Genomic DNA, 13,976 nt, shown 5'->3' with positions numbered 1-13,976 from the left:
CTTATTTCATGTTATTTTAAGTTTTTTTAATTAATATTTTCAATGCACTAGCTCTTTTAGTTAAATGATTAGATAATTGTGATTTTATCTTTAAGTCTTAAATTTAGTTCCTTTTATAAGTATTTTAATATGTATTTTTTATTTCATGTTGCTTCAAGCTTTTTAAAATTTTATTTTTAATCAATGTTTATAATTAATAAATATATTATTTTTAAGTTTTTATTTTATTTTTGACTAATATTTTTAATTAATAACTCTTTTGTTTATAAAATCAAATAATTATTGTAAATATCATTATTTTTAGTAAATATACTTTTATATGTATAATATTTATTTTTCAATCCATATCACGAGTGTAGTAAATTGACATATTATATATTTTTGTATGTGTATTTGAAATATTTTACATATTTAAAATAATTATTTGATTTCATAATATTAGAAATCACTATAATGCAATAATATAGGTGGAGAAAATAAATATTTGGCATATAAATATTATTTATAAAGAAAAATATATCTAAAGAATTAGTTGATATTTTTAAAAATAATTACATATTTATTATTTTATTTTATAAATAAAAAGTTATTAATTAAAAATAAAAACTTGAAATTTAAAAATGACATCACGATTATCTAGTCATCTAACCAAAAATTTAATATGAAAAATAATTAAAAATAAAAAATTTAAACAACATGAAATAAAAATTAAAAATATTAATTTTATTGAAAACGTATTTTATAGGACACATTTTCAGACGTAGCTGAAAGCATACCCTATAAGACTTTTTTTTTTCTCTCCAAAAATAACAATAGATTAATAAATTTAAAAATAAAGTCTATTTTTTCAAAAAAGAAAATTCAGCATATTTCCCAATAAATATTAGAACCTTCCTTTCGGACAAAAATGACTTAAACCCAAATCCCATGTGGCTCACCTTGTCCGAATTTCAAAGCAAAAAAAGCTTCAAGTCCAACTATCGACCCACGCGCCCCCACTTTCCATCCACCTTTCCTTTATCGCCTCTCATTTAAAACCCATCGATCCCTTTTTTCTCCTCACTCTTCTCACCATGTTCTCCACCGCCAAACATGGAATCGTTTTCGTTCTTTTCCTCCTCCTTTTCCTCTCTCCGCCTCCCTCCACCGCTCAACCTACCGACCCGAACAACGACCGTTACCCTTACGCCCGTTTCACCCCTTCCATGGCCATCATCGTGGTTGTCTTGATTTCCGCTTTGTTCTTTATGGGTTTTTTCTCTATTTATCTTCGGAACTGCTCCGAAGCCAACGCCAACGGAAGCGTCGTCCGCCCTTTCAATGGCGAAACTGGGCGTTCTCGCCGTGGGATGCGTGGGCTTGAGCCGTCTGTGATCGAGACTTTTCCCACCATGGTTTACTCCGAAGTGAAAGTTCATAAGATCGGGAAAGGAGCTTTGGAGTGCGCAGTTTGCTTGAACGAGTTCGAAGATGAGGAAACGCTGCGTTTAATCCCCAAATGCGACCACGTTTTCCACCCTGATTGTATCGACGCTTGGTTGGCTTCTCATACTACCTGCCCCGTTTGTAGAGCTAATCTCGCTCCTCAACCCGGTGACCCTCTGAGCCAACCCGCCGAGTTGGATAACACCACCACCGAGTTGGACCTCGAGGCTCAGAACCACGACGATGACTCAGAACTGGAAGAAGAAAGGAGGATAAATCCTAATAATATTAACTCCGATGCGGAGGCTCAAGTTGCACCGGAAGTTGAAGTAATTGACTTGAACCGAACTTTAAATAGGAACCGGACACGCGGATCAATATCAAGCCGAACACGTAAGTTCTTTTTCCTGCGATCTCACACAACCGGACACTCTTTGGTCCAACCAGGTGAAAACACAGACCGGTTCACTTTGCGATTACCGGTTGATGTTCGAAAACAGTTAATAAACCGAAAGTTAAATCGAGCAACGAGCTTGGTGTTGCCTAGGGAAAGAAGCTCACGGCGAGGATACCGAACCGGAGAAGACGGTGGGGGAAGTAGTAGAGGAAAGCTTTTTCGATCACTTGACAAATCTGATGGCGGAGTCAAGTCGGACCGGTGGGTGTTTAGTATGACACCACCGTTTTTTAGTAGAGTATCTTCCACGAAGTCACCAAAGGTAACAGCTAATAATGGCGAAGATACCTCAAGTTCGCCGGTTGAACCAGCGGGTGACTCAAGCCGTCCTCCGGTTTAATGTTGTTTTAAAAAATCTTCATTAAATGCTATAATTAATTTTTCTACTTAAAAGCGACGGCATTTGTGTAGATATGAACCCTATCAATGCAATGCTTATTTAATCATTTTGGTATATACATTTTTGGTTTATTCAATTTAATCTGGTTTTCACTATAAATATTTGTAAGATCAGAATCTTCCCAAATTTTTATTTTTATTATTTAAAATTTCTTCATTCTAGTAACTAAATTTTGGATCATTTTGGGTTTTAGTCCTCTATTCTAATTTTATTTGTGATTGATAATAAATTGAAAAGAAAAGAGAATATATGTTGTTACTGGTTTTTTGTTGAATTTCTAGTTAGTTCTACAATAGGAGTGTTGTTGAGAGAGATATGGGTGTGGTTGCTTTCATGTTTGAAAAAAAGGAAATATATTCCCAATAACCTTAAGCTTACAATGTGTACGGAACCTATCCCAAACTTCCATGTCATTGTGTTGCTTGGGAAGAAAGGTTTTGATTCCCAAATTTAATCCATTCATCTAAATTCATCCAACCAATTTGTTCATGATGCTTGTGCAATGGAGATTTCACCTTCATTACTCCACTAAGGTGCTATCCTTTTCTTACAACAATTTTTGCAATTGGGAAAATTGGCATTCCATGGTTAATGAATTATTTAATTTTTTTTATTTAAATGATTGGACTGTTAAAATCGATATTCACTAATTGAATGCTCTTTTTCTTTTCACTTTTACAATTCAATTTTTTTATGAAACAACTTTGGATGTTACGAATCAAATAATTTTTTCTTTAATCTCAAACACTAATCGTCAGATAGACTTGGATATAGGCCATGTTCTTTTACTCGTCGATAGTTACTGATCTACCATATTAATTATCGAATCGTCACTTAGAGCTTACTGATAGAACTTTAACCAAAAAAAAAATCTTTTATTAGTACATTCAATTGAATGGATTGTAGTTTAAGACCGTTTCGAATTTTAAATAAGAAAAAAATGAAGGGTTAGACGAAGAATAAGATAGTAAGAAAGAAAGTGATGATGCCAAGTTAAATTTGCCTCTGAAATAATCATTCATATATTTAAATTGAATTTGAAATAATGTAATAGAATCGTACTTTTAAATTTATTCTTCCAATAAAATTGAATTACACCAATAATAATGAAAAAATTCGTCTTCCTTCGATTAAAGTTTAGCATCGTTATTAAAAGCTGAAGATAAAAAATTATAATTAATTTTAATTACATTTAAATAAATTGTTAAGCATTTATTAAAAATTCTATTCAATTTTTTTTATTTTGATGTCATATGTTGGAGGTTTATAATATAAAAAAAAAAAATTGCCGAAAGGTAGAGTTACAGCCTTAGTGGGATGTCACAACATTACAATCAGCTTGCAGCAAAACAGTTGCAGAAAATGGAGGTTCTGTAAACACCCTTCTATCCCCTCGGATCATCCGCGCTAATCGTGCCATATCATCAGCTACTTAATTTCTTGATCGCAACATATGGCCAACCCGTATCTCCCATTGACGATTGAGTAACAAGCGCAACCTGTTAACCATCGGAATGCAGCTCACCCCACTATCACGCAACAGCTCCACTGCCTGTAGCGAGTCCATTTCTAGCTGAATCGGTGGGCACCTTTTTTCCCAAACTACCATTAAACCTTCAAATGCCCCCCATAGTTCAGCCACCAAAGCCCGGCAGATTCCAACATCCTTGGTATAGCCCCACAGCTAAACAGCCATGGTGATCACGAGTAAGTCCAGACATTGTATCCAACCGAAGCATCCAAGAACTTGCTTTGTTGTATGAAGAATATTCTATTGCCTAAAATTAGGTATTGGTTTTTCTAGTAAAGAACTTGCATTGGTTTTTGACGTTAAGAAAACTATTGGATTCGTAACACTAGTTATTTTTAGAAAGAGGTTAGAGCAAGAAAATGGCGAAAAATATATATTGGAAATTTTTGTATGAATTAAGTAGCGCATTGAATCGAGGCAACCGCCGCGGTCATACTTTTCATCTCACCATGTCGTCTGGCGGCAAAAATGGAATCGTTTCCTTTCTTTTTTTCCTGCTTTTCTTCTCTCCGCCGCCCTCCGCTGCTCAACTCACTGACTCGAACATAGGGCATGAGTCCTATCCCCGTTTTACCCCTACCATGGCTATGATCATCGCCGGTTTGGTTGTTGCTTTGTTTTTTATGGGTTTTTTCTCGATTTATTTACGGAACTGCTCTAGATCTGGCGGGAATGGAAGCAGCGTCCGCCCTGTCAACGTCGGAGCCTGGCGTGGCCGTCGTGATGAGATGCGTGGGCTTGAAGCATCTGTGATCGAGACTTTCCCCACCATGGTTTACTCCGAAGTGAAAGTTCATAAGATCGGGAAAGGAGCTTTGGAGTGCGCGGTTTGTTTGAACGAGTTCGAAGATGACGAAACGCTGCGTTTAATCCCCAAATGCAACCACGTTTTCCACGCTGAATGTATCGATCCTTGGTTGGCTTCTCATGTTACATGCCCCGTTTGTAGAGCTAATCTCGATACTCAACCTGGTGACCCTGTGAGCCAACCCACTGAGTTAGATAATACGGTCATCGAGTTAGACCTCGAGGCTCAAAATAACGACAATGATTTGGAAATAAGAGAAGAAAGGAGGGAGAATCAAAATATCAATATCATTAATTCTGATGTGGAGGCTCGAGTCTCTTTAGAGGTTGAAATAATTAACGTGAACCAAATTTTAAATATGAATTACACACGTAAACCCTTTTTTCCACGATCGCACTCGACCGGACACTCTTTAGTCCAACCAAGTGAAAACACAGATCGATTCACTTTCCAATTACCGATTGATGTTCGAAAACAATTATTAAATCGAAAATTAAATCGGGCAACAAGTTTAGTGTTGCCTAAAGAAAGAAGTTCACTAACCAGAAAAAACGATTATGGAAGTAGTAGATGAAAGCTTTTCAGACCGCTTGGCAAGTTAGACCATAGATCCAAGTTAGACCGATAGGTGTTTTTATGACACCACCGTTTTTTTTAGTAGGGACTCTTCTATGAATCCACTAAATTGGCGCCGACTAGTGACGAAGGGACTTGAAGTTTGCCAATTAAACCCGCGGGTGACTCGAGCCGTCTTCCGATCTAAAATTTTTGTTATTATTACTTTCAATTAGTTGATTAAGAGTATTGTTAGTTTTTCTAGTTAAAAGGCCACAACATTTGTGTAGATAGATACCAACATTATCAATGCATCTTTTTTATTTGAGCAAATTCTTTTGTTTTTATTTTTATTTTTCTTTTTATTTGAATTTATTTTTATTGAAAACCAGAAACTTACCATATTGTGAATAAACATACATTTATGGAATTTATTTAATGGATTTATGCGATAATTCTTAAAAGATATTATATTTAAAGTTTAATCCCAATTTTTTAAAAAATTAACTTTAATAGTTATAAGATTTACGAAATCTAATCTTAATTTTTTCCTTATAACCATTAGAACAAAAAAAAGATTTTCGATATTTAATCCTAATTTTTCTTTAAAAATATTTTAATGGGTTGATATTGTTATTTTAATAAAATTTTATAATTTTTTATAATTTTTTTAAAAATAAATTTTTATAAGGGCTTAATTGATTTTAAAAAAATTATTACGAAGGCTTTTTGGCCCTTTAGCCTTATTAATTTCAAAAAGTTATAATTTACTTCCAATAAAAGAGCATGGGTAAAATTGAATAAAGGTGTAAAAGTTAAGGAATAAATTTAATATTATATTATATATATATAACACTAAAACAAATATTTACTGGTGCAATTTTTTGGAAGGATTGTTTTGCTCACTCATCTAATCTATAAAGAATAATTTACCCGATTTTTCAATAAATAATCTAAAATGCAATACAATATATAGTAGAAAAATTGTGATACTTTTACCATGCTTGTTTCTATTTTTCCCATTTTGGGTTCCTATGGCCTGCATTCCACCTTCATTTATTCCTTCCATTTCATTACACAACACCTCTTTTTTGCTATGGTTAAAATATCATAAATCTTTATGTTTTTTGTAAATTTAGAATTTTATTCTTATACTTTTTTAAGAATTTAGTCTTTATTTTAAATTTTTAAAATTTAAGTCTAACTGTCAACACTATTTAAATTATTTTGTTAAATTTAAATTCATTTCATCAACTTTTTAATTATCTTTGTTACCAAGTTTTTTTTGTAATTTCAAAATATCATATAAATAAATTTAACAAAAATTTAACAATATTAACAATTAGATCTAAATTTTAAAATCTAAAAAATAAAATAACTTAGCTCCTCAAAATAAAAGTATAAAACTAAATTTTGGATTTGTAAATAGTCATTTACTAACCCTTTCACCAGAAATTTTGGCAAAGATTGTATTCTTTTAATTTGATAATTATCAAACAGTAATTTGGGCAAAGATTATTTATAATTTTCTATTCTCAAATTACAATCTCTTTGTAAAACTAATTTTGGAGGATTTTAAAAGATTGATATTACCCATCAATCATCATTGTAGATTTGGATTCATGTAAGTGATTGATATGTGGCTATCAATATGTTTCATAAAATTTGTGAATAGATCCAATTATGAAAGAAGATTTGACATATAAGATTTTAGGCATTAATTGACAAAGGATTTTTTTCTCTTTTGGTGGTTTATAAATTTGTAGAAAAATCTAGGTGTTAATTTTCCCACGTGAAGACCTGTAAAAGTCAAATCAAGATATTTAAATTGCATTAAAAAAACAGTAACTCCCCATCAAATGCTATGTAATTTACATAATAATATATAATATAACTAATTTTGTTTTCATTGGTGTTGGCTTCAATCAAGATACTGCTGCTTTTCAGCTCAACCTAAAGCTCACATTCATATGGCTATGACATCAAACCCTGAAAACCATGTGACCCTAGATAGCTATTTTGCATTGCCTGTTTTGCTGACTAAGTCCTTACCAATAAAAACAATAATTGCAAGCTCAACCTACAGCTGTTTTTTAGATCCATTATCACATCAAACAAGCCCTGCAAATCATGTGACCTTCGCTATACTTAATGACACACCAAGTATACAGTAAAACTCTGAAAACTGAATATATATATATATATATATACCTGTACTGAACACATGCATATATCCGACATACATCTGAGTTTAGATACATAACTAGTTATCATCTGTGCGGTATATGTCATCTTGAAGCTGCATTAAATGGTGTGAAAGGGGAAATGCATGTAATGGAAATATAATGATGCCTATGGAAACAGAGAAGGCCAGAAGATTTCCATTTTCAATGGTTAATATAACATTACATGTTTTTAGAATACCTGCAACATGGGTGAAATTTTGTGACAATATATGATGCCTATGCAAACTCACTAGGCAACATTCTATAAGGGAAGAAATATTGAAACATAAATCTTTAGTTGGGGTCATTGATGCAAGAAGCTTTCCCTAGGACTGCTCAGTTTTTTTTATATTATATTCAAGCTCATGACTCTTCTGGAAAACCAAGAAACCTATTTATCAGTTTGGCCACTGGTGTGGCATCTCCCGGAGAGTACGGAACAAGACAATTCAAATCCATACTGGCTATGGTTTGGTGGAGTGTCAGAGGACGAGCACAATATAAATGTTTTCTCTCTGCCAGTTCTTCTGCTAACTCACTCTGATGATTATCCATCAAATCTTCATTGACAACAACAATTAGAGGTTTGCCAAGCTGCAAGGTCTCAAATATGCTCCCAGAACCTACAGAATAGTTGGAAGTAGTTCCTTAAAAGTTTTTCCAATAATTTACTGATATAAACAAGACTACAGCAGAAATACTCAGTGACAACCACAAAATAGCAAAGCTCAGAATAACGAAACAAATCAATTAGCTTATGAATGACTTCAAAAGGTTGTGCCATGTCAAAATCATTTCACAGATTTAACAGACTTACTTGAATTCCTAGTAAATACATCCACCACTTAAATTAGCCATAAACAATGAATAGGGATGCCATAACATGGTCATGTGATCATGGGATTACACCAAAATCCTCTGCTATTCTTTTTGCTGAATGAAGAAACAAAATAGTTCTATAGGCTAGAAAACATTCAATAAGCATGTCCAATAGAAAGGAAAATAAGAATGACATTCAATTTTTTTCCAAGGTAGATAAAAATAGCGTATAAAGGAATATATAGAAAGAGAGAGTTACCCGCATGACTGATCACAAGCGATGCAGATCTCAGATGGTCCGCGATGCTCGATGAAAATGTGAAGTAGTCTACAGCCAAAGATCCATCATCACCAGTAGACTACATTAAAAAATAAACCTTAGGAAAATCACAAGAATAAGAACAAAAGGAAGAAGAGGACACAATCTTCATTTCAAAAGAAGAGTGGCAAAACTCCATCTTCATCATTAAATTTTTTAACCATATTTTCATGTTATGGCAAGACAATAACAAAAGTGTGAATTACTTAATATAGAATCCTGTTGGAAGATTCTGATACTTCCAATATTTCTTGCTTTTCTTTAAACTCATACCCATAAATCAACATCACAAATTTGATAAAAGCATTTACAATAATGTTTCTTTTTCTCCCATTAAAATTTATTGATCACTTGTTCTCTACGTTATACAAGTTAAAATGAAGAGCCGTTCACCAGTCGCTCAAAGTTCCGACATACCTTTGTAGGAAGATATGACCCTCGACCCATTTGAATGAGAAGATCAGTATACCCTCTTCTATATAACTCGTCCTTAACTTCCTGAGAATCCGCCACTTTAACAAGTGCATCAAAACATGTTGTTCCCACTGTAACGAAAACCACTCTCTTTACCTGCACCCCATCCCGAGCCTCTCCCATCTAGAATCACCTACAGTTTACACAACATATTCATTTTTTATTTATTACTTAGCCAAAAGCAATAGAATTTGTTAGATATCTCAAATGGGCAGAGTACAAGTTCTATGAAAGCAGAGAACAACAATTAAAATAACACTCCTAGACTAGACTAGGAAACAGGAATCTCAAACCTTAAACAACTCTTAAAGGTAGCAAAGGCACCCCAAAGCCAGAAATAAAAGCAGAAACAACCAAAGACAATCTCAACGAAGGTTAACAAAATGAGGGAACCAAAAAAATGATATCACTAGACCAAACTGCACTCTAAACGCTATTCTTCTATAAGTTTGTCTGCTGATATATAACACAAAGTAACATTTTACCTGGCTTGATTATCTAAATCAGTTTTTGCTTAAAAAAATCAAAGAGACATCAGTTTTTGCCAAAGGTGTCTCATATTCAAGTAAGTTGTCCTTGTAAATAAAACATTGGCTAGGCACCTGAGCCTAGATGAGCACCAACAAATCTGTAAGAAATGGTTTTGGTTCTTTTAGGTGATCCTTCTTTCCTATCAATTTTAATTTTGCTTTGCCTATAACTAAAACCTTTAACAAGTGTTAGCTCCTACCTTAAAACTTAATGGTGGGTATACAATTAACATACCAGAACTGGGGTTCATCTTAATTCAAGAGAGAAATATGGCCTGAATCAAGAGTGAATCTTTGTGTAGAAACATGTCGTGTAATGGATAAACTGAAATGCTTAATCTAAGACAAATTGATCATATATTTTATGATTATATCTGATTTGGAAAGTAATTTTCATGCATGCCAGGTTGACAAGAATACTAAAAGTTGAAGGAATGCTTTGGAGTTATTCTAATTAATCGCAATGGCATGCAGGCATAAGCATAAAATGATAGCAATCAACCACAACTGGTTTAGCCCCAAAGTATAAACCCAGAGCCTGATTCTAACAGTATAGGACACTATATAACACCCAAACACCGGTGCTGCTTATGAAAAACTCAAACCTGAAATGTCCCCTGTTCTCAAATCTTTAAATAATTAACCCAAATGACAAACAACCAAATTCAGGCTAAAAACTGAACTTGAATAAAAAAGATTCTTCTAAACCAAATATTTTACCCGCTATGCATAAATCTCCAGTTACCCACATTATAAAAAGGGCAATTAAATCCAGTTTTCATCAGATCATTTTTTGTTTAATATTGTTCAACTCGATATTGTGTCTTTTCTGTTTGTGCTTTTCACATCAGAATCTGAACCAAAAAAAAAAAAGTTTTAAAGATCATCAAGGCTTGGTGACAGATCTCTACTTTTATTAACATTAGAATGGAAAAGTGCAGATCCTATTTTTACATATGTGAACGGAATTAGGTTTTAAATTATGACCTTTGCATTTGCAAATAAACATAGTTTCTGGACAAGCACTAATAGAAATTAGAGCTTTGCAACAGTTGAGGATATTTTTATTCAAGAACTTCAGAGAATTAGGTACACAACTTGTTTTACTGAATGATTTATTATTTCAACCAACCAAAAGTGTTGGCATCAACAAAGAAGAGTATCCCATTTACAAGCAAGGAGAGGTTTGTTGAGACTTAAAAAGAATTGAAGAAACCAATACTGGTTTAGTTCATGGAACAATTTTCAACATGATGAACTTAATCAAAATACCATTAACAGGAGAGAAAGAATAAAATTACTAAAGAAAAACTTACCTCAAATCTCAAAATGTTTAGCTAACAATGGCAAAGCGGCAGTAGGGAGGATCCAGCAAACATACAGAGGGTTCTAGGTTTTTTTTTAGGTTAGAATTAGAAGTTTAGAACACAGACACTCATGGTTTGGGAATTTTTGGTCAAAGGTCAATTCTGACTCATCTTATTTTTCTTTTTTTTTTAAAACGGCACCTTTATTTTAACGAATTATTCAAGGGTAAACTATAGAAATAATCATTTATGTAAGGTTTAAATTACGTTTTAATCACCGAACTTTAATTTGTTACGAAATGGTCACTAATATTATCAATTTGTAACAGTTTGGTCGCTGGACTGTTAACTAGCACATTAAATCATCATTTTAGACAATAAAATTTAGGTCAAATTGCACATCTAGTCCCTATAGTTTTTCTTTCTGAGCAATTTAATTTTTTCTTTTATTTTCTTTTAACTTCCATTTCTCTTGTCCTTTTATTTTCTTTTCTTTTGAAAAGTACAGGGACTAGAATTAATCAAATAAAAGTACAGGGGCTAAATCCACAACTTCCATAAAGTACAGGGACTAATAGCAGAATTTAACCTTCCCCAAAGTAGATGACATATTTGTTGATTAGTTAACCTAATATATTGGAATTAAATTATAATATAAAACATGCGAAAAATGTTAATTGTTGACTTTCAAGCTTCACATCCATGGTCGAGTAATTCAAAGCCTGAATCTTTGAATCAGAAGTTTTTTTCAATTCACTTTATTGTGATATTTCAAAAGTGCTATTCAACAAATATAATAATCATGAAACATAGCTGTGTGTATTGCCTAAATTTGCGTAAATAAATTCCAGAGGAAAAAGAGTGGGGGCTATTGCCTATTTCTGGACATTTTCTTAGCTGTGTATATCAACTGGGCTCAACGTGGAAACTATATTTGTTTTGGATGATCGACATAGCTATATATATTTATATTTAATTTAAACTTTATATGTTTTCTAATTTATTAAAATTCACACACGTTTAATTTGTACCTTTTCATATGGATATACATGAATGATCAGCATGTTTAGCTTCTTTGCTTATATGCCCAGTATGTATATATATATATTCCAGTTGGGGATTAGCATATAGATTCAATGCATTATAAAATTAAAAATAAAGCAAATGATGCTTCTTAAAGATAATTATCCTTTATATTTAAGGTTTAGGAACAATGTTTTTAAGCATTGTTTCAAAAGATGTCTTAATCTTAATTTTATTTTATTTTATTTTTTTGCCATCAAAAGTTTAAGGGAAAGAAAGCTAACAGTTCCAAGGTTAGGACATATCATTTGATAGAGAACTAAAAGTGGTATTTACATATTACTTCCCAAATATCAATACTAATACTTGCCGAAATGCTAAAGAATACTCAACTAAACCATATTCAGATTTTAATATTATACTGCAAATATGCCAACAGTTTTGTTTTGATAGCAAAAAGGAAGTGTAATAATATACAACAAAAGACAAGAAGCATGACGAGGAACGATCTTTTCTTTGACTCAGCTATTTATCAAACATCCTCATGATTTATCATATTTTTATTTTTATTTTTTTATTAATACTTTTAAGATAACGCCAATATAGATTGCATCCATAGCCAAAGAACAAAGTCCACAAAAAAGAAAAAGTATATGAAGAGAGGAAAGGCGGTATAGATCGTACATACTTACACCAAATGACTGAACTTCTACTTGAACTAATTTCTAATATAGTATTGTTACAGATTCCCTAAGTATGTAATACACGATCCACTTATATACTGTGTTCCTTTAGTAATGAGCATCTAACATAGATTTGTGTTTTAAGCTTAAGACCTCGAAACTGAAAGTTTCAAGTTCAAACCACTTTCTTATTTGATGCAAAAACATATCATGTATCTGACATACAGCTGAAATAGCCTTAATGCCATGAACTAAATATAAACCAAACAAGAACAACTGCCATTATAGCTATTTCCTAAGAAAGTTTCAAACGGGTAATTAAGCACATTGATGAACTACATTGGCTGGTCTAATTAAATCCTCCTAAATATTGAGTTCCCCCATCATCAAAACTGAAAAAGCAATGGAGAAGCAGTTCCAAAAAACCATAAGGTCATGGCCACAAAATCAAAGCATCCAAAAGTTAGTATTTTTGAATTTAATTAATTACCTCTTCAACCCATATAACATCAATTCAAATATAAAGTCGTCTTCTCTGCAATTCTTTTTTCTGAGTAGAGCAATTATCAAAAAAAAATAGAAGATACCTGGAATTGGATGAGATTGACCGGCGGCACAGCGGGAAGGCGACGACTGAAGGCTGGAGCGGAGAATACGACGGCAGTGGTGAACGCCGGCGACAGAGGAAACAGCAGCTTGACCGGAATGACGAAAGTGTCTTGATGGAGGAACGAGCGGGACGACGCAACGTTGATGGGCGCTGGTGACAGAAGAAGCGGAAGACAAAGCGGCCGCCGGAGTGGAGATGGTTGTCGACGGGCAGCGGCGCTGGACAGGTGGAGGTGGTGAGCGACACTTAGGGATTTTTTGTTTTTAGGGAATTCAGTTTAACTAATTTAAACTTATATGAGTAAAATTTTTAAAAAAAAAAGAAAATGTTAGCAAATTTATTTTAAATTAGCGGCGTTTCTAATAAACACGGTGGAAGGTTTACATATTATCCCATTTATTAGAGTTTGGGTTGATTTGTTAAAATATTTATTTTATTATTAATTTATATATATTATAATTAAATTTTAATTTAAAATATTTTTATTATTTAAATTAAATTTGGTACAAATCCGACTAGCAGATCCTTGAACAGATTTAACAAAAATGCAACGAGATGTAACATTTCAATAGAATAATTTTTTGTCAAACAAAATATTAATATTTCAGTTAATAAACGCCACCAAATCTATTTGGAAAAATAAAGTATCTTTTAAAAATATTATTTATTTATATTAGTGGCATTTTAACCGAAATGCCCCCGCATGTTATTTTTAACGACCACATTTGTAGGCCTAAAAGCTGCTAATTGTATTGTATAAGTAAATAATTATTTTAATAAATTTTTTTTCTATTTTTTCACATGAATGTG

At 32.7% G+C, this 13,976-nt stretch overlaps 3 protein-coding genes across 3 annotated transcripts; 2 read left to right on the top strand and 1 right to left on the bottom strand.

Moving 5' to 3' along the window:
* Positions 1-963: 963 nt before the first annotated feature.
* Positions 964-2,336, top strand: LOC105792541 (E3 ubiquitin-protein ligase ATL6). The gene has a single exon (XM_012621160.2). It carries the CDS (start codon positions 1,074-1,076, stop codon positions 2,220-2,222), a length of 1,149 nt encoding a protein of 382 aa, XP_012476614.1. The 5' UTR covers positions 964-1,073; the 3' UTR covers positions 2,223-2,336.
* Positions 2,337-4,018: 1,682 nt separating this feature from the next.
* Positions 4,019-5,384, top strand: LOC105792542 (E3 ubiquitin-protein ligase ATL31). Its single transcript, XM_012621161.2, is given in 1 exon segment — positions 4,019-5,384. A coding segment is annotated over 1 exon segment (1,212 nt). The 5' UTR covers positions 4,019-4,172.
* A 2,149-nt stretch (positions 5,385-7,533) lies between these two features.
* On the bottom strand, positions 7,534-13,498 carry LOC105792543 (uncharacterized). Its single transcript, XM_012621162.2, has 4 exons — positions 13,144-13,498; positions 8,957-9,146; positions 8,480-8,579; positions 7,534-8,024 (listed from the first exon to the last, which is right to left on the bottom strand). The coding sequence occupies exons 2-4, from the start codon at positions 9,134-9,136 to the stop codon at positions 7,765-7,767; spliced, it is 540 nt and encodes a 179-aa protein (XP_012476616.1). The 5' UTR covers positions 9,137-9,146; positions 13,144-13,498; the 3' UTR covers positions 7,534-7,764.
* Between the last annotated feature and the right edge of the window lie 478 nt (positions 13,499-13,976).

The sequence above is a fragment of the Gossypium raimondii genome, chromosome 8, assembly GCF_025698545.1.
Source record: "Gossypium raimondii isolate GPD5lz chromosome 8, ASM2569854v1, whole genome shotgun sequence".
Taxonomy (NCBI): domain Eukaryota; kingdom Viridiplantae; phylum Streptophyta; class Magnoliopsida; order Malvales; family Malvaceae; genus Gossypium; species Gossypium raimondii.
Note: the sequence above shows the minus strand (reverse complement) of the source record. Positions and strands in the feature narration are given on the sequence as shown.